Here is an 18363-nt window from a genome sequence, read left to right as displayed (position 1 = left end):
ACTTCCGCCTGGTGCTCAGACCAAGACAGCGATGTAGGCTCTGGATCATGGAAAGCCCAATAGCCCTGTTCAGTCTTTTTGGGAGGTGGAAGGAGGGATGCATGGGTATAGGGCTGCGTGATGCGATGCTGCCCAGGTTCCAGAACGCAAGTGGACCCACCATAGTCCCCACTTTCCCAGGCGTGACTGACACACTGGGGGGGGGGGAAGGTAATTAAGACACAACAATCAAACCAACCTTTTTAAATAGTAACTTTTAAAAATATAAAAACAGCTCATTACAATGACTTTTCAATTTTCTTTTCTCTTCAGGAATAACTCTCTTCCACCCTCCCGTTCCTGGCTAGAACCTTACCAAGTGGTGGCCAGGGACCATCTGAAACCCAGAGACAGATGGGCAGACTCCAGACAGGCATGGCACACCTCTCTCAGGAAGGCGCAGGGTGCCATGGCCTTTTCATGTCCCAACACCCATCCTGTTTGGGGCAGCCACTCAGCTGGAACACTGGAGATGGGCAGGTTTCACAGGCGTTCTTCCTTCCTACACCGAGTCCCACATTATAAAATAATCCATAAAAATGCAATATAAAAACTCTCTTCCATATGCTACATCCATGGAGAGCCCACCAGCAGAGCTCACACGGTCTTTAGCTTTTCTTTAATAAAACAACAAAAGACCAAAACCAAATAAAACAAACCTAATACCACAAACATCGGTACCCAAGGGGCAATACCTGCGGATGACAGTCCATCTGCCCAAGCCTATGACGGCTGCAGGTTAGCACAGTGCGCCAGGCTGTGGGCCCTCAGCCCTGCCCAGGAGTGGGAAGAGAACCCATCTTCTCAGACTCACAGACCTGGGCGTTCCCGCTTCACCCCTTCAGGGAGTAGAAAGGGCAAAAAGCAGGAAAGGGGAGAAGGCATCTTATGAAAGGATATCACTTCTAATTCTTTTTATTCAAATTAAAAAAAAAAAGCACCCACACCAGTTGCTGTTTTTCTCTGGTAGCTCCCTGAGCTGAGTCGCTGTGTCCCCCAACCCCCGATATGGAATCCTTTCTAGGCTGCTCTGGAGGAGTCCGAGAGGGAGCCCCTTGAACTTCCATTCCTCTTCACAATGATTGAGTGTGCACCAAAGAGAAAGACGGGGCCCGGGGGGGGGGGGACAGAAAGAGAGATGGGGAGAAGGCAAGGGAAGAGGCAGACAGAGAAGAGGAATCCACAGGAAACCCTCGCTGTTCCTGTGGATGATAGCCCAGGCTGGCCCATCCCAGTACTGAGTTTGCTTGTCCATCTGCCTATCACTCCATCTTTACATGCCCTGACTGGTGGTAAAACCCATGTGGAGGTATTCCCAATAGGCCAGGCTGATCTGGCCATCCCCAGGAATTCCCCAACCCCACTTTCTCTTTCTGCCTACCTTCCCCACAGGAACATTTGTTAAAAAATAAAATAAAATAAAATAAAATAAAAAAGAAGAAAGAAAGAAAGAAAAGCCACCACCATGAGTGGATTACAAATACAGCAGGCAAAATACACGGCGAGCATCGGTGGGAAGGGGCCTCCTCCCTCGCTGGCCGGTCAGCAACCACAGTCTCTTATTTACACTGTTCATAAACCTCGTGCACTGCACAATCAGAAAATGAGGCACCCCTCCCCAGAACAACAATGTGGTCTACTCCAGTGTCCCCCACCCCAGAGCAGGGAGGGGACAGGTCAGAAAGGGGACAAAGAGACAGACTCATGAGGGTGTCTGTGGGGGCGGGGAATGGAAGCAGAAGCCTCCAGATAAATCTGTTTGAAGTATCTGCCAGCACTGGTAAGGGGGAGAAGAGAAAGTCCGTCGAGTCTGTCAGACACATCAATCCACAAAGGGGCGTGTGTCCTCTCCGGCTTCTGGAGTGCAGCCCCACGCTGCTGCTCCCCCATTCCACTGCCATTCTCAGGGGCCTGGCCAGCGTCTCCCTGTCAGGGCTGCGTGGGTGTCTCCCAGAGTTTGACAGGCCTGTTAGAGTCCTTGTTCAGTAGATGACCTCGTAAACTGTGGCCTTCTTGTCACCAGAGCCCGTTACAATGTATTTGTCATCTGCTGAAATGTCACAGCTCAAGACAGATGAGGATTCCTTAGACTGGAGGAGGAAAGACACGGAGAAAGAGAAAGACAATTAGTGTGGGGAGCAAATAGACAGGAATTCACTCCGGGTACACCCTGGCACTCCGGGGCTCGGAGCAAAATCACCTCCCACTCTCCAGCTCAGGCTGGAGCAGTACTGCTGGAGAGAGGCCTACCTCCCCTCGGGCTCAGTGAGTCCCCTCCCACCTGCCTCTCCTGAGCTGGCTTTAGTATGAAGGTTGGTAGAAGGATAAGGGATGAAGGATGAAATCGGGACACTTAGCATGAGCATCTCTGAGTTTACTGGTGAGAAGGAGCATTTCCGAGCCACAGCAGCATCAAGAGACGGACTCTTGGCTGGACCAGCCAGGAAGACTGGGATGAACATAACCAGAAACCTCCCTCAACATAACTAGAAACCTCCCAAGGGACATGCAGGGCATATGGGACCAGACATCTGAGCGGGGAGCTGTAAGTGGTTTGCTGTGTGTGTTTGATTGTGTGTGTTTAAGAACAAGAGTGACTGAAGAAAAATTTGACAGCGAGTGGTTATGAGTTTATACTGTAGAGGGAAGTGTGCGTGAGATGGAGGGAGGGGGCTCTGGATCTTTAAAACCTGTAAAAAATGCATGTTCATGCTAATGCCACTTCACACTGATGGCTTGGGGTGGCCATCCTAACCTGAACGGGTTTCATTGGATGAAATGGCTACTTCATGGAGCCAGCCACGTTCACTTTATTTTACTCTCCAGATGCTCTTACCCTGGGGTGGGGGTGTGGGATCACAACAGAGTGTGCCTCACTCTAGCCCCCACATCCTCCCCATCCAGCAGGGGCCAGGCAGGGATGAGCCAGGTCTGTTCCTAGCTCCAGAGTGGTCCTATCCTGCCTCCTGCTGCCCTCCCCCATCCCTGTGGCCACCTACTGACTCAGATGAGTCTGGAGAATAAGATAAGAAGGGCGTACCTGGAAGATGCTGGCTCCATAGGGCGTCCTCCAGGCATTGAGAAGGTTGTCTTTCCCAGTGCTCACAAACCACTTCCCTGCAAGCAGAGGTAAAGGAACCCTCAGACTGTGGCTTGATGCTGGGCACAGCAGGACCCACCCCAGATGTGTCTGCCCATGACGGAAACACCCTCAGACATGCTGAACCAGGTCTTAGAGCTTACTGTTCTTCACTCCTGAAAAGCAGTTACAGCAAGGCTCATAGATACCTAAAGGATGCCCTTTTCTACTGTCCAGGGAGGTGTGTGTGTGTGTGGGGGGGGAGAGTCAGGAGGAGCCAGAACAAGAAAGTAAGACTCAATGAACAGAGTTTAGTGTTTCTCCCCACAAGATCCCCCACCGAAGGCACCCAGGCCAGCTATCTACGGTGACGGCAAGCACCAGAAAACAGCGAAAACCCAACAGTGTGGAGAACCAGCCGTCAGAGAAGACTCCCCGGCAAGTGGGCTCCTGGATGTGGTTCCTATCATCCCCCAAAGCCCCATGCTTTTCCTAGCCAGTTTCTCTGGGGCTAAGAGTTGGCACCACGCGTCCACAGCTGCACAAAAGCTGTGGCCACAACGTTCAGAGAAGATCCAGGTCAACACAAGAGGGCTCTGGCCTCCTGCCCTGTGAGTTCAGGGCCCCAGGGTAACATCTGTATCCAAGGCACAAGGATGGGGGATAAGACACCTCTCCCATAAAGGGCATTGTAGGGGCATGGGCTCAGTTCACTCAGAGACCGTGGATTGCACTCTTTCCCCACCCTTTAGCGGACCAGGCTGCCCACACTGGCTCCCATGCCAGGCTGGGGCCCCAGGCCTTACCGCAGTAGGCGAATTTGAGGGACAGCACGCAGCTCTCATGCAGGTGCAGCTGATACTTGTCCGGCTTGGTGTGGTGCAGGACCTCCACATTGCTGCTCTCCATGCCCACGGCCAGCCACTCCCCCGTGGGACAGTAGCCCAGGGAGAAGATCTGATGGGACAAACACCGTAGTGACCCCTCTGCCCCTCCTTTGGCAAGGTCGGACCCTCCTCACTCCACCCCCAGCACTTACAAACCACGCCCAGTAGCCAGTTCCCTGTGCCCCCCCCTTGGGGGGGGCGTCATTTGCACCTCAGTTGGCTGTGAGGGCAGAGCAGGAGGGAGGTGCACTTCACTGACCCTGCAAGCTGCCCTCACTCCTTAGGAAATTGGCAACTACCACACTCTACGTCAAGGTACTGAGTGCTAAAATAATGAAGCAAGTCTAACGGCAAGAAATACCAAGGATCACGGTCAAGGTTTTTCGGCCTTGAGTCAGATGCTCACACCAGAGGTGGGAGGGAGCCATAAGCAAACCGAGGAACACAGGGAGCAAGCTGAGGAACTAGGATGAGTCAAGGGGGTTCATTTCTAAGGCCATGCCCACGCTACACTACTACTGCTTCTTCCAAGGAAATCTTCCCAGCTGGCTCATGATGGTCCCTTGGCAATCACGACCCTGTGTGGTCCCTCTCTCCGCTGACAGGTTCTAGGGCCTGAGAGAGAAGGGAACACAGTGCCTGGGCTACCCACCTGGGAGGTGAAATCATGTTGCTGTAGCTGCCGCCCCTCACGCAGGTCCCAGGAGCGCACGGTGTTGTCCAGGCCTCCTGTCCATAGCTTAGTGCCATCATGAGAGATGTCTATACAGCTGGCGCCATCTGTGTGGCCCTGGAACTGCCTAGGAAGGCCAAGCAAGGAAGAAGGGTGAGCCCCAGGAAGGCCCTGACTATGAACCATCCCAAGGAGTAGGGCAGCCCTGTAGCCAAGCTAGAGAGGAACTGGAGGCACAAAGGGCTGGCTTGCACGCCTCGAACCCTTGGACAGCAGGAAGCAGGGCTTGAGTACCAGGCCCCTCCTACTCCATTCAGGTTCCCCGAGAAAAGGGGTAACTCCCCGATTCCATATGTATCCAGGTGGGCACCTTGGTGTGCCCACTTTGCTCTAGAGAAGGTAATAGAGGGAAGGCAGAAAGATCCTATACGACTCTGTATAATGTTTAGGGTAGCAGGCCCTGCCTTTGGGGCACACTCCTCAGTCTAGTCTGGATAGTCTCTAACTAGCCTCCTCAGGCTATAGTCCAAAATGTGCCTCATGGGTAACACCGAGAAATGACTGTGGGCAGGCACGGCTGTCCACCACTGCACAGGGCAATATGACTCAGGAGGACACTGCACCACCCCCGGGTCACACCGGACCCAAGCGGGCAGCACATGATGTCTTGCGGGCAGGACACAAAGATCAGCAGTTCTGCCCCACCCGGGTCTCGCCGCTAAGCAATGCTGTTCTTTCTCCCACCCTCTGCCACCGCCACTCAAGCTGCTTTCCCAGAGCTGCTCCAAGCTCTGCACCCCCTCCCGTCCCCCAAGCTCCTCAAGGCGTCCTCCCTATCAGCTGCCCTTCGCCTTTGCACCTAACCACTCCTTACCCCTCCAGAGCTGAGCTCACGGGCTGGGGAGGTATAAATCCCCCTAGCTGCCCCCTTGCCAGCCTCACCTGACCAGGGTCTGGTTGTGTAGGTCCCACACGGCAATGTTCCCATCACTGCAGCAGGAGAAACACACTTTGGCATCAGGACTGATGGCCAGGGCATAACAGGCTGGAGCTGAGGAAGTCAGCTCAGCCTTGATGCGGGGAGTGGGCGAGGCCAGGTCCCAGATGGTGAGCGTGCTGGCCTCACCGCCGACGATGAGCGTGCGCCCATCAGGGAGAAGCTTGCACGAGCGGATGTAGTTATCCCTGTTCTGGAAGGAGAAGGACAGGGTTAAGGGTTACCCACCGTTTTCCCGTGGACCGAAAAGGCCACGTTAGGTAACTTAGCAGCTCTACTCAATTTCTCACGTCTTTCTCTAAAATCTTGAGTTTAAAGAGTCTCATTGTCATCTCCACTTGCAGATGCCCCAACTAGGGCTCAGAGAGGTTAGTCGGCTTACCCAAAGCTGTTCAGCTAACCCAGAGCTGAGCCTGGCCATAGGCCTAATGTCCTCCCCCACGGCTAGGTCTACCCCGCTCCCCTCCATGCTACAGAAGATGCCCATGGCCCCGAACTCTCACCAAGCAGTCCAGCTGGGAGATGGGACTCTTGCTGCCTGGCTGGCTGATGTCCCATATCTTCACGCAGCCCTTGCCACCTGTGTAGACGTGCCGGGTGGGGTTGCTGATGGTCACAGCACACACCACCTCTCCGTGACTGAGCGTGTTGATCTGCCGGGCATGCCTGGGAATTCCGGGGCCTGCTAGTGCATCATGGGGGAAGGGCACAGGCTGCATCTGCCCATCAGCGCTCACATGGAAGGAGTAAGCCCTGCAAGAAGGAGGTGGGTCACTCCTACCGTCCACCCCCTTCCAAGTCAATGTATAGACACACCATGATTATCTGCCCTGATTCCAAGCCCCTCTTCTCCTAAATCCCTTAAACCCAGGAGGCCCTTGGTAATAGAATTGCTCCAACAGGTTAGGACCTACATAATATTCCAACCTTGAATTTTATATCCTTGCACCAACCAGTTTCGGAGTTCCATGGGTGCTATGGAATACTGTTTCACATATGTGTGTGTGTGTGTGTGTCAGTAACATTAGGGATCCAGTTTGTTCTGCCCATGTTACTGTGGGTACCTTCTCAATGGCCATGGCCTTCTCATGGCTATTAAAGAACAGTGCCAGTTTCTATGTGCTATGCATGGCTCAACCTTCAATTTACCAATAACCCACAGTGCAGAGAGCAGGGGAACTCGAGGCAGGGAAGGAGCTGGAGTCTCTGCAGCAGGCAGAATGTGAAGAAGTCCCCAGGGCCTACATAGATCCATGCACTCTGCTTACAGGCACTCCGGTCCTCCCAGAGTCAAATACCCAGGCCTCAGCATCCCTCAGCTGCCCTGGCGGAGGGGGTTTCTGTGACTGAATTCCTTGGGTCATGACCTTGCCTAGGGCGCTGCATCCAGCAGGACCCTGTGCTCAGAGGATGGAGGGGGTATTATCATTGCCTACCCCGTGAGGCATGCAAAGAGAATAACCAAGTACTTACGGTTTCCCTCCAGGAATGGAGGCGAGACTTGAGGGCAAGCCCGTGGCCCGCATAGGGGGGTGAGGGTCAAAACCAACCTGTAAAGAAAAGAGTGGCTGAGTCATTTGGCCACCACATATTCCCCATGCTCTCCATGGCCACAATCATCTGGGTGAGCTACACCCTGTGGCTTCTCCACAACCAGATGACAGCATTGCTGAACAGAGCCCACGTCAGAGATGGCAAATGCCAGGAAGGCCAAGTGTCCTGCCAGGCTAGTAACACACAGGACAGCAATATAAACCCCATCTCTTGACCAGCATCCTCTGCTCTGCCAGACAGAGTGGGCCCGGCCCCATTTCTCGCCTTCCTGAGTGTGCTGTAAGCCTGTGAAGTAAGGCCACCCCAGGTACAGGAAATGTAGAGAGAAACTGTCCTGAAAAAGAAAAAGCTTTCTGCCAGCCTTAATCCTGTTTATCCCCAGTTACTGTCATCGCCAGCCCCACCTCACCAAAACCCTGTTACCTGGCCAGATGTCACTAAGCTCTCATTGGGACTCTCATCCCCTTTCAGGGTATAAGCCCTGGCCTCACACTAGAAAGGGCAGTCCAAGAGCTATCTTTAGTCACCTGAGACCAGCAGGCAGACAGCGTGAAGCCCAGGTCTGCCACCCAATACATAAACGCCTTCTCAAGCGGGTGCTCTCCCCTGGGCAGCTGTCAGGTGCACACACTGTGCTGGCTAGTTTTTTTTGCCAACCTGACACAAGTTACAGTCATCGAAAATGAGGGACCCTCAACTGATAAAATGCCTCCATAAGAACCGGCTGTAAGGCCTTTTCTTAATTAGCAATTGGTGGGGCTGGGCCTTTGCCTCCCCAAGTTGCTTTATGTCACTGCTACAATAGAAACCCTAAGAAAACACACAAGGGTCCCTTCAGCATGCATGGACATGTACCACACCAACCCTGCCAGCTTCCCACTCCCTGCCCAATGCTCCCACCCCCCAAAAGGAGCCAAAAGGTCTACGTACAGCTCCAAAGCTCACCATTGGCGATCGGCCATAGGCGGCGGCTGCGGCAGCGGCGGCGGCGCTCATCTGGGGTGGGATGTTGTGTAGGCCGGCGTAAGCGCTAGGGCTGGTGAGGGAGCCATTCATCTCGTGGTGGCTCATCATGGCAAAGGGTGCTGCATAGGAGCTGGTGAGGGAGATAGGTGTGCGCAGGGCGGAGGCTGTGAGGAAGTCAATGAGGAGGGCATCAGTGGGGAGTGGGCATGAGAGAGGATGGGCGCCCCCTTCTGCTAGACAGAGCTGCGGCCACAGCCCTTCTGTATTTTGCAGCAGCCTACGATGAACCTATCCAACTGGATTCTGGACTTCAGAGCCAGAGGATGGGTTCATTTCTTTTCAAAGGGTAGCACATGAGGCCCAGGGAAGAGGGCCTCACAAAACTGTTAACAGAAGTGGACTTGTAGACTCTGATATACCAATGTCAAAGGTCTAGGCTTCTATTTCCTTAAGCCTGATGTTGAAGATCACAGTTGAAGAACTGTGAAGCACCAGCTTGAACACACTCCTCTGTTCTTCACTATTTGTTTGACCCCAGCCTGGCTAAGGACCAACCACCCGTCCCCCACCAGATCGACCCGGGCCCATGGTGCCTACCCATTATACCTATCGGGTCCATGCCTGGAGGTTTGCCCGGCATTGACCGGAGCCCTGGGGTCGTGCTGGTGCCTGGAGTTGGGGCATCATTCCTTGGCGTTGGTGTGTTGGATTTGAGCCCAGGTGTAGAAGATTTGTCATTCTGAGAAGGGGAGACAGAGACCAAGAGATGCCATGAGGATTCCTTTCTCCCGAGAGCTGGGCAAAATGCCCAGTCCTGATCCCACAATGAAGCCAAGCATGGGTTGAACAGAAGTCCCTACTTGGTAGGGATTGTGGTGAAGGTTCTAATTTAAAAGAAGGAACCAAGGCTCTGATACATTCAGCAGCGAGAGGCTCAGCCGGTGTGGGTTAATGACTTAAATGCAGCCAGTCCCAAAAGCCATGTTCTTTCCACCCCCCAACTCCCACCCTCCAAGTGGCACAGCTTGAGTTCCAGCCTCTGCTCACCTCCCATGTCCCTCCTTCCCTCCCCACATCTGACAGGTGCCAAGGCAGACCCCACATACATGACCAAGGTCTTTGGTCTTGGAGGAGGGCGTGCTACTGGAAGACGCCACCGAGGCCGGGCTGGTAGGGGCATCTTTCTTCAGACGGGCTTTGTCCAGCCCATTTTCAGGAGGGGAGTGTGCTGGGCTCACCCGCGGCGTCGCGGGGTCCTGAGAATGTTAAGTGTCACAGTTACAGAGTTCTGAAGCTGTAGGCAGCTGTCCCTGCCCTGGACATAGGAAGGCAGAGGACTTGGGTGGAAGGCAGTGGGCTCTTAACCTTAAGTTTGAGCCCTTCACCTCACAGGTGGGGTGAACAAGAACCTGGCGAGAGGGAGGAGTGAGCTGCCCCAGGGCCACATACAAGTCTAGAACACTAACTGGCACCTAGAAAACTATGGGAATTGAAGGCCACTAATGGTACCTGTCAACACCCCCACAAACAGCCATCACGCACCAAAGGACCACCTTGTCTTCCTGCTTCTCTGATACGCCGAGAACAGAGGCTCCATTGCTCGGACAGCAGAACACACCCTACCATGCCCCATCCCATCCCATCCAAGGGGCCCCTACAGCTGGGGCCACCCGTACCTCATTGGAGACGTCCACCACCAGGTCGTCACTTTTGTCACCGTCACTGTCCTGCAAGCAGAAGAGAAGCCAGACTGTCATTAAGAGCTCACATCGACTCCTGATCTGCTCAAGCAACCCTGCACCCACATCTTCCCCAGACAAAGCCCAAAGCTCATGCTGTCTCTGCCTCTGTGCCCTCTGCCTTCTACGACCAGCACCCCAAGCAAGAACTGGCCTCTCTCCTGGGTTAGAAAGAACCCTCAGCCTCTGGGGATCTGGGGTAAGCAGCCTCATTATCTCAGATCTCAGCCCTGAGCTTTCTAAAGTCAGAACCCCCTTCCCAGCTGGTGTTCTGGCTGCAGTCATTCATAAGGCCAAGTCTCACATCTGCATTCCCGTTACTCTGGGGCGGGTGACTAGCTTCATTTCACAGTGCAGCTGAGCTTTGTGTAGCACGTTCACACAGGGCAGCCAGGAGGGCCAACGAGCTCTCTCTACTACAAGCCCCTCTAGTCTCAGATCTCACCCTTGTTCAGTCTGGCAATGGGACGTGTACACTCCCACTGGGATCTCAAAGGTCTGGGTCAAGCTATCAAGTTGTTATAAGCTGTGTCTTAGTGGCTGAATGCCTGAAGCAGTCTGTGAGGGCTGTGGGGCTCACACTCAGGTACACCAGGGAACTCGCTTTGAGCGTGGGTACGGCAGAGAACTGCCTAGAAAGAGCCTTCAGCTCTCCCCAGTCCCCACAAAGGCTGAGACAATTTCCTTGTCCATTTCTCTCCCCGAAGCCTCACCTGACCACTTCCTCTGGGCCCTGTCCCACTACCAGTCTCTGACTCAGTACCCAGCTGCCAGGGTTGGGGCCACAGCCCAGCACACAGCCCTATCCCATGATGCCGCTTGCTAACCCCTACATACGTATCGGCTCAGGCTATCTTTCTCCTCCGCTTTCCGCTTCTTGGCTTCCATGCTGTAGTCGGCAGATCCCCGGTGCTTCTCGCTGGCCCGGAGGCTTTCTGAAGGCGACACCGAATTGTTCTAGAAGAGGAGGATCTTGAGGTCAATACTCCATGCTGAACGTGATATTGCACACAGCCTCCAAGCCGACAAGAGCAGATGACAAAGGGCCAGGAGGAGGAAGTGGGCAGACACCCTGTATCTGTAGATCCAGGATATTCCCAGGGTGCCTTGGGTCCCGGGGAGCTTCCCCAAACTAGCCTCCATTTTTGGAAACTAGGTGCTGCTTATCCAATAGTGAACCCTGCAGGGAGCAGGCTGTTTCCTGCTCTTAGGCCAAGTCCTGTCATTCAGTTTATTCAAAGGAGATGAATCTTGTAAGACCTGACCAAAAACAGGGACACAGACAGGAACATAGACAGGGGCACACATGGAACTCCCATTGGAAGTTCAGCAGGGATAGAGAAACAGGCGCTGGACTGCAGACAGAATCCTAAGTATAAAAGAGCAACTCCAGGGGCAACTCCAAGTCCCTGCTCCTTCACTGCCAAACCTCCAGCAAACTGAAGAGAAACCAGACCCATGAAGACACAAAGCTGGTGGGGCCACATTCTCTTGAAAAGATAGGACGCCCCCCTTCAGGGAGGGCACAAGTGTCCCGCACGGGCCATCCCTCTGCTGTTGCAGACCAAGCTATGGTCTCCAACAGAAGGCAGCCCTCAGGACATCCAGGGGTTCCATCCCTCCTACCTCCACCATGGTTTGAATGTGAAACACCCCCACAGGCTAATGTGTTAGAACACTTGGTCTCAGCTGATGGCACTGGAGAGGTCTTGGAACCTTCTGGATAGAGTCTGGTTGGCAGACACAAGGCCATAGAGGATTATGGGCAAGTTTCATCCTCACTGCAGCCATGACGTAGGTAGCCAGTGGCCTCACGCTCCTGCAGCCCCAGCCATCGGCTGCTCCTGGAGCCCTAATGGACTGCACCTCCAAACCACGAGCCAAATAAATAGCCCGTCCTTGATCCAGTTATTTTATCACAGTGATAAGAAAAGTGACTAATAAACCTACCCACACTGAGAGTCAGGACGTCAGGAGTGAAGGAATAAATAAGGCATTTCCGTCCTCCCTGGGAGGTCAGAGAAGAGAGGGCCACAAGTCCTCAGCCAGAGGCAGGCTGAAGATGCGTGGAGTCACGTGGGAACGCGGAGCGAGAACTGCTCACAAAGAAGGGCACCGAAGGCGAGAGGGGTGATCTTTCCCCCATCTTACTAGAGCCCAGTGCTGGCCCAGGGACAAGGTTCACTGGGAGGGAACAGGATGGCCAGCAGGTGGATGGGTTTGGGGGAATGGTGCGGGAGGGAGGGAGCCAGCCGCAGAACTTAATTTCCTTTCCTAAGCCGGTTTTCTGGGCAGCCCTTCCCTGCCAAGTTTCTGCCTGAAGCAAATTAAAATGGCAGAGTTATCAAGCCTTGAAGAAAAAAAATGGAGGTTATAATGGAACTGCAGCTCAACCTTCCCCGCAGCCGGGCGAGCGGCGGCGAAGCGCGCACAGCCGCAATTCAATTAGTTGCTGCAAGCACAGGCAGAAAAAAAAAAATCACCGTCATTTCATTTCATTTCCTCCGATGGTGGCGGCCACCCCGTGCTAAGCAGAAATGCTTCCAACCCCTCAGGCTGGCTGCCCCTGCGCAGGCGGGTGATGGAGAGGAGGGAGGGGACAGGGTGGCTGCTCGTGTTTCTCCTTGCGACCTAGTGCGAGAACAGGGAACTCTTTCTTCTCATGCAGTCAGGCTGAAAACCCTCGCCGCTACCGGAGAGTCATGTCAGGCATTTAGCGGCATCGATCCAGCCCGCCTCTGGTTGGCAGGCAGCCAAAAAACTAAGTATTTTTTATTGCTTCAGCTAGGCAAGGAAATATGAATGAAGCTACCTCTAATTGGACTCCAGACTAACCCCTCTGGGACAGCTTCCAGCCTGTCCACCCAGCCCCCTCCCCTCTCTGACACAGCTTTGTCCTTCCTGCCGGAGGCCTCGACTGTTGACAACCTGTTTTCCTAAGGCTGATTATTTCAATCTCCACCATCCAACACCACAGCCACGAGGACACAGCTCTCCCAGCCTCCCCCCCCCCAGAACCCACTCTGAGCTACCCAGCCATAGGATGGCATGGAATTCAGTTCAGTTCATTCTTCAGTCCCTGTGTTGAGTCCGCCCAGATCAGATGCCAGGGAGCATTAGAGGGCAAAGGGCTGAACGCTTGGGAGTCTCTTTGGGTTTGTAGCAGAAAGCTTTCAAAGGGGCACAGGCCAAAAGTGAACAGGTATGGAGAGGAGGGCGTTGGGCTTCAACTGCCCACTTCCCGGAGAAGGCCAGCTCTGACCAAGTAAGGACTCCGGTTAGAAGAGGTCTTCCTATCGAAGCTGAGATTGAGAGGCTGTCTGAGTAGGGTAACTCCCATGGTATGCATAAGGAAACTGGGGTTCAGGCCAAGACACTACAACATCTCCTAAGGCTGAGACTGAATTGGGAGTAGGGGGAGCAGACACAACACAGATGGACACACACCTGTACCAGCCTTCTATGTAAGCAAACTGCCTCTCCAAAAGAGAAAAAGAAAAAAGAAAAAAAAAAAGCCACCGTTTAAGGATCAACACCAAAGCAATCAAAATGGATTTTCAGTTTTAATCTTTCCTTTCTTCTGTGTCATTCCTGAGCCCAAGGGGGTACCTGGGTTTCTAAGGACAGGCAGGGCAATAAGAGACAGCCAGTTCATACTACGGGAGGTTTGAAAAGAGTCTGGGGGAGGGGAGGATGGGGAAGGAAGGCAGGTCAGGGCAAGGGAGCTTCCTGAGGAGGCTGCTGCCTGGATGGCTAGTTAACGGTCTGACATTCCAAGTCCTACTTAACATGAGGTAATAGCCAAAGCCATCCTAGAAGATTAGATGGTCCCGGATATGAGCATGGCGATGAGGAATAAAATAGCTTTGCTAATCGCTGGAGGATTTCTTTTTTTTTATCCAGACTCCACTGCGCTTATTCAGAGGGCTTATTCACTTGAAACAGAACCTCGGAGCCTCAGTGTGATCAGAAAGATTTACAGCAAATCTCTGAGCTGGCAGACACGCAGGCGGCCTGGCCTTAATGCCTGCTTGCTAGCACTTTCTTAAACTGAGTAAAAACGCAGAGCAGAGAGAAACCTCAGGCACTGGAAGGAAGGAGGATTCAGGATAATGCTGGGAGCAAGCACCCAACCTATAAGGTTGATGAACCATGGCCCAGGAGACATGGGGATATACCAGGTTTTAAAAAGCCCCTTGGAAGACACAAGGCTGAGGGCTTCAGCAGACCACTTCTGCAAGGGGGAGTTAGAGCTCACCCAGGCAAGTGCCTACGCCCTGGAGAAATAATAGGCTTCCCTAACATAAGGTCACTTTCAACAGAGGACAGCAACTCCTATCCCTAGCACTGGATCTGTAACGGAGACACTGTCGTCCGCCCGTCAACCCTGAAGTCAGGTCGTCCGGCTTTGGGTACACATAAACAAATGGTAAACCCCCAGCTTCCACCCACTGAGCAGAGTGGGAAACTCTGGGGTTAGCTGTGGGCAGCACCGGCCACTTGCCAGGCTTGTAGTTCTAGGAACAAGCAAGCCCCGAGGCAGGCCTACCCACCTCCCATACCTGCCCCCACACCAAGATCCAGAGAACCCACACTTACCGCGCTGGACTCTCTCTCTTTGGGATGAGGAGGTCACGACAGGAAGAGGGTCAGGATCCCCAAGGAAAAGAAAAAGGAAAAAAAAAGGTAAAAGGTCACTCTCAACTCAGCTAACTTGTGATTTGTTAAAGCCATCTCTCAGTGGTTAGCCTGATGCTAGATCCCTGGGTGACAGTTCTCAACTTGGAAACTGGACATCTCATTTCTCATTCCAAAGTGGTCCCCTCCCACCAGGCCCCAGCTTGGCCTGGGAGGCCATCGTCATCTTCTCCCTGACAGTGTCAGAGGAGCCTTGGCTTGTTGGTCATTGTGCTTTCTGGAATCACGAGCAGGAGCTGAGAAGGTTATTGTTTTAAAAAAATTCAATGGAGTTTAGGAGTGACTTTTACTGTTTGTTTTCCTTAACATCATTCTCCGTTCCTTTGCCAAAAAGCCCCCAAATGCTTAAGCCTTTGGTTACACCAGTCCAGCTAAGCAGCGGCTCCCATGGTCCTTTCCTCCTCTGCCAAGAAGGGACAAAACAGTTGGCCCCTGGTTCCTAGGATACAGCATGGACTAGAGCTAGGATGGTTGACTCCTCCCCCAAAGTCTCTGGGAGCTGGGAAGATGTTGACCATGTGGCCCAGTAAACACCTAAAAGCCAAAAATATTAGCCCGCAACTTTATTAAGGGGCTGCTGGGACCAGATAGATCCTTTTGAACTCTGATGTCCTGTGGAGCCCTAAGAGTTCTGTTTCCTGCCTCTTCAGAACGGGACGGGTGAGAGTTCTGACTTCTCAACCTTCTAGTCGCCTCTGCTGGAGACCAGCTAAAACCTGCACTTAAAAATGGAGCACTACCTAATCTATGACAGGGTCTCGAGTACCCAGGGCTGACCTTGAACTCACTACAACAGCTGAGAATTACCATAACCTTCCGTGTTCTGCCTCCAACTCCTGGCCTTACAGCTGTGCACTTGCACCCTCAGCTTATATGGTGCCAAGGAATGAACTCCGGGCTCAGGCATGCTAGGCAGAATCCCTCCAACTGAGCAACATCCCTAGCAGTGCTTGAGGACTGACTGCGTACCTCTTCCAAGGCTTCTGCACTGCTAGGAACCTAATGAGATAGAGGAAGAGAGCAACCAAAGGCTACAACGGGGCCCCAACTCAAGCTCTTTTGAAAAGAACGGCCCTCTTCCAATCTTGAAAGCATCCTGAAGGACATGCTGGGCTGGCTCTCAAGACAGGCAGGGTGCTATTGGGAAGATGGCAGCTGTTGTAGATAAACAGACTGCTTCTAGGGCAGGTCACCAGGCCTAAGGACTCAACAGATGGCTCCAAGTCTTGGCTAACTCCAGACTCTAGGTGACAGCACTCGCCATTCACTTGTCCCTCTAGTGTGTTGTCATCCAGCCCCAGCCCATCCTGCCCACACCAGCCCACCCAGAGCCACACCTCTGTGATCCAGTTCATGGTGGTTCTTCTCATCCTTCACCGCCAAGTGGGCTTGGCTGCCCAGGGCACCAAGTGCCAGCAGCCCAGAGCTGCTTCCTGTCACTGGGGGGATCCCAGGAGGTTGGAGGCCTGACGGGTGGGGTGGCAGCTGGACCGGGGGACCATGTGTGGCATGGGAGAGGTGCTGTGCCTGGAGTTGCTGCTGCTGCAATGAAGTTGGTGGTAAGTGATGGCAAGCAGGACACAGCAGAGGTGATGCTCTGCCCTCCCTCCCGCTCCTCCACCAGTAAGTGACAGGGAACACCCCCCCACCCCGCCCCGCCGCCACTTGCCCCCTCAGTGCCCACATGCTCATCTTGCTGAACAAAATCTGTTAATGGACTGCAACGTAGAAGATTTATGTCTTCCAGTCTCAGCCCCCAGCTCCAATCTCAGGACAGTTTCCCATGCCCGGTTTCAAGCCCAAGATAAATAATGCATGCATTTAAAACCCACACGGTCACCAGGGCTTCCTTTCAATGGAGAGGAATCCATTTCTAAGCTCATAGCTCATGCATACATGCCTTTAACATCAGCAGCCAGCACCTCCCACCCAAAGCTGGAACCTGGGCAAAGCCTCCATGATTCTAAAGAAGCCCAAGGCTTGTAGAGTGGGGACAGGCTAGGCCAGAGCAGAGGAGTACCAGGACTGGGGGGATAAAAGCTGATGTCCTCGCTCATCAGAGAACACAGAAAGAACCACAGAACTGGGAACAGCGGAGCCTTTGAAACCAGATGGATCAGGAGCCATGTCCCGGTACTTATTATCTGTGTGGCTGGGGCAGGGATTCGACTCCCTGAGCCTTAAATTTCCTCATCTGCACTAGGTGGGGGGGGGGGGGGGAGAAGAGAGCACCTACTGCAGGGGACTACAGTAAGGTAATGGGGGCTTGGACACACAGCCACTGCTCAATGGGCTTCCTGGCAGTCCCTGGCACTTCCTCGGGATTCTCACAGGGCTCTCCAACTGTCCTAAGAACCTTAGTACTCCCAGTCACATGCACACAACAGTCATTCTCCCTCTCCTCCCCACACCTAACCCAGGACTCTGCTGCCTGACACCTCTTCTCATGGCCAGCACCAAAATTCCCCATCATCTCATTTTGCCCCCAAACCCAAGCTCCTACCTAGCTCAGAGGCTTCCAAGCTCCCCCAGCAGCCAAGACAGACTGCTCCCTTATTTATAAGACTATGCCAAGAACCACTGGCACTGAGGAACAGGTTATATGTATCAAATATTTCTCGGGACTGGCTGGGACCTTGGGTATGCTTGTCTCCCACCCACGCACACATCTTTCTTTTTGACTAGCCTAAGAGAAAGCAACCAAGGCCACCTGTATGTGCATATACATCCCTGGGCACTATCCAAAGAGATCCTATAATTCTGGCAGTCACTCAGGAGAGGAAGGGTTGTGCCCATTTTACAGACCACAAACTAATACAGGGCCACTGGAGTGAACAGCCCAAGTCTCATGACCCCTAAATAGGATCTGAACTCTTCTCTGTCAACCACTAACATCATCTACAGAGTATTCCAAAGAACTTCAAAGCAAGAGGAAGGAGGTGAGGAAGATACACAGCAAGAGGTAACAAGCCAAGACATCACTACAGACTGAGGGAGCTCGTACCTGCCATGGTGAAACAACCGCTCTCAAGTCAACAGGCCCGGGGGAATCCCTACAGGTGTTTGGGCAAGGATTAAAAGCTTCCACACTCCCCTCAGACTGCTGAACCAGCTCTAACTCCAAGTCAAGCCTTAAACTTCTGGCCCAGACGCTACATTCCTTAGCTATTTTAGGATTGGCACCCACAGCCATTGCCCCGGACCACAGAGGATCTAAGATGACTCCCCCCCCCCCCCGCCCACTGTTAGGTACCTGTAAAAGCTTTTGGTGGCCAATGGCCTTAAGGGAGATGTGACTCTAGGTCTGCCAATGTCACAGCAGACCTAGGCTAAGGGAGCTTTGGGGGCAGAGTGGCAGGTGTGCCAGGCAGACTTTCAGTCCTCCTGGCTAAGACTGAACTCCTCTCAGACAGGGACTAAACACAGCTCCCCACCTTCCCTTTTAAAGAAAAGGAATTTTTAACATCCTCACAAAAATACACGTACTCATTGTAAAAAACTTTGTTTTGAAGATTTCCAAGTTTTGTTCTATCTAAGTTCTCCATTCATCCTACCCTCAGAAGCCACTGTCAGTCTGGAATCCAGATTTTTCAGGTTTACAATTGTCCATGTGACTCTCCACAAATGAGCGACCACACGGTTATATGACCTGATTTAAAAAGAGTTCTGAAAAAAAAAATTAAGTTTCCTTTTGAACGGCTATTTAGTATTCCACAGTCTGGCTGGACTAC

At 53.0% G+C, this 18363-nt stretch overlaps 1 protein-coding gene across 14 annotated transcripts in view; it reads right to left on the bottom strand.

Annotated features, from left to right (window-relative positions):
• Nucleotides 1–237: 237 nt before the first annotated feature.
• Tle3 (TLE family member 3, transcriptional corepressor) overlaps nt 238–18363 on the bottom strand; it is a 45411-nt gene continuing 27285 nt past the window's right edge. For 2 of the 14 annotated variants that reach the window (XM_048423124.3, XM_048423129.3), the window contains exons 7-20: nt 15970–16174; nt 14534–14550; nt 10772–10891; nt 9872–9922; nt 9302–9451; nt 8793–8934; nt 8160–8359; nt 7149–7225; nt 6179–6428; nt 5621–5868; nt 4658–4805; nt 3925–4075; nt 3080–3156; nt 238–2129 (exon numbers count right to left, since the gene is read on the bottom strand). In XM_048423124.3, the coding sequence (XP_048279081.1) occupies nt 2022–2129; nt 3080–3156; nt 3925–4075; nt 4658–4805; nt 5621–5868; nt 6179–6428; nt 7149–7225; nt 8160–8359; nt 8793–8934; nt 9302–9451; nt 9872–9922; nt 10772–10891; nt 14534–14550; nt 15970–16174 (1944 nt within the window). In that variant the 3' untranslated portion in view covers nt 238–2021. The remainder of the gene's footprint in view (nt 2130–3079; nt 3157–3924; nt 4076–4657; nt 4806–5620; nt 5869–6178; nt 6429–7148; nt 7226–8159; nt 8360–8792; nt 8935–9301; nt 9452–9871; nt 9923–10771; nt 10892–14533; nt 14551–15969; nt 16175–18363) is intronic. The other 12 variants (XM_048423127.3, XM_048423132.3, XM_048423126.3 and 9 more) reach the window with 7 other exon arrangements.

This window comes from Myodes glareolus, chromosome 4 (assembly GCF_982192425.1).
Source record: "Myodes glareolus chromosome 4, mMyoGla1.1, whole genome shotgun sequence".
Taxonomy (NCBI): Eukaryota; Metazoa; Chordata; class Mammalia; order Rodentia; family Cricetidae; genus Myodes; species Myodes glareolus.
The sequence above is the reverse complement of the archived record's forward strand: the minus strand, read 5'-3'. Positions and strand labels throughout refer to the sequence as shown.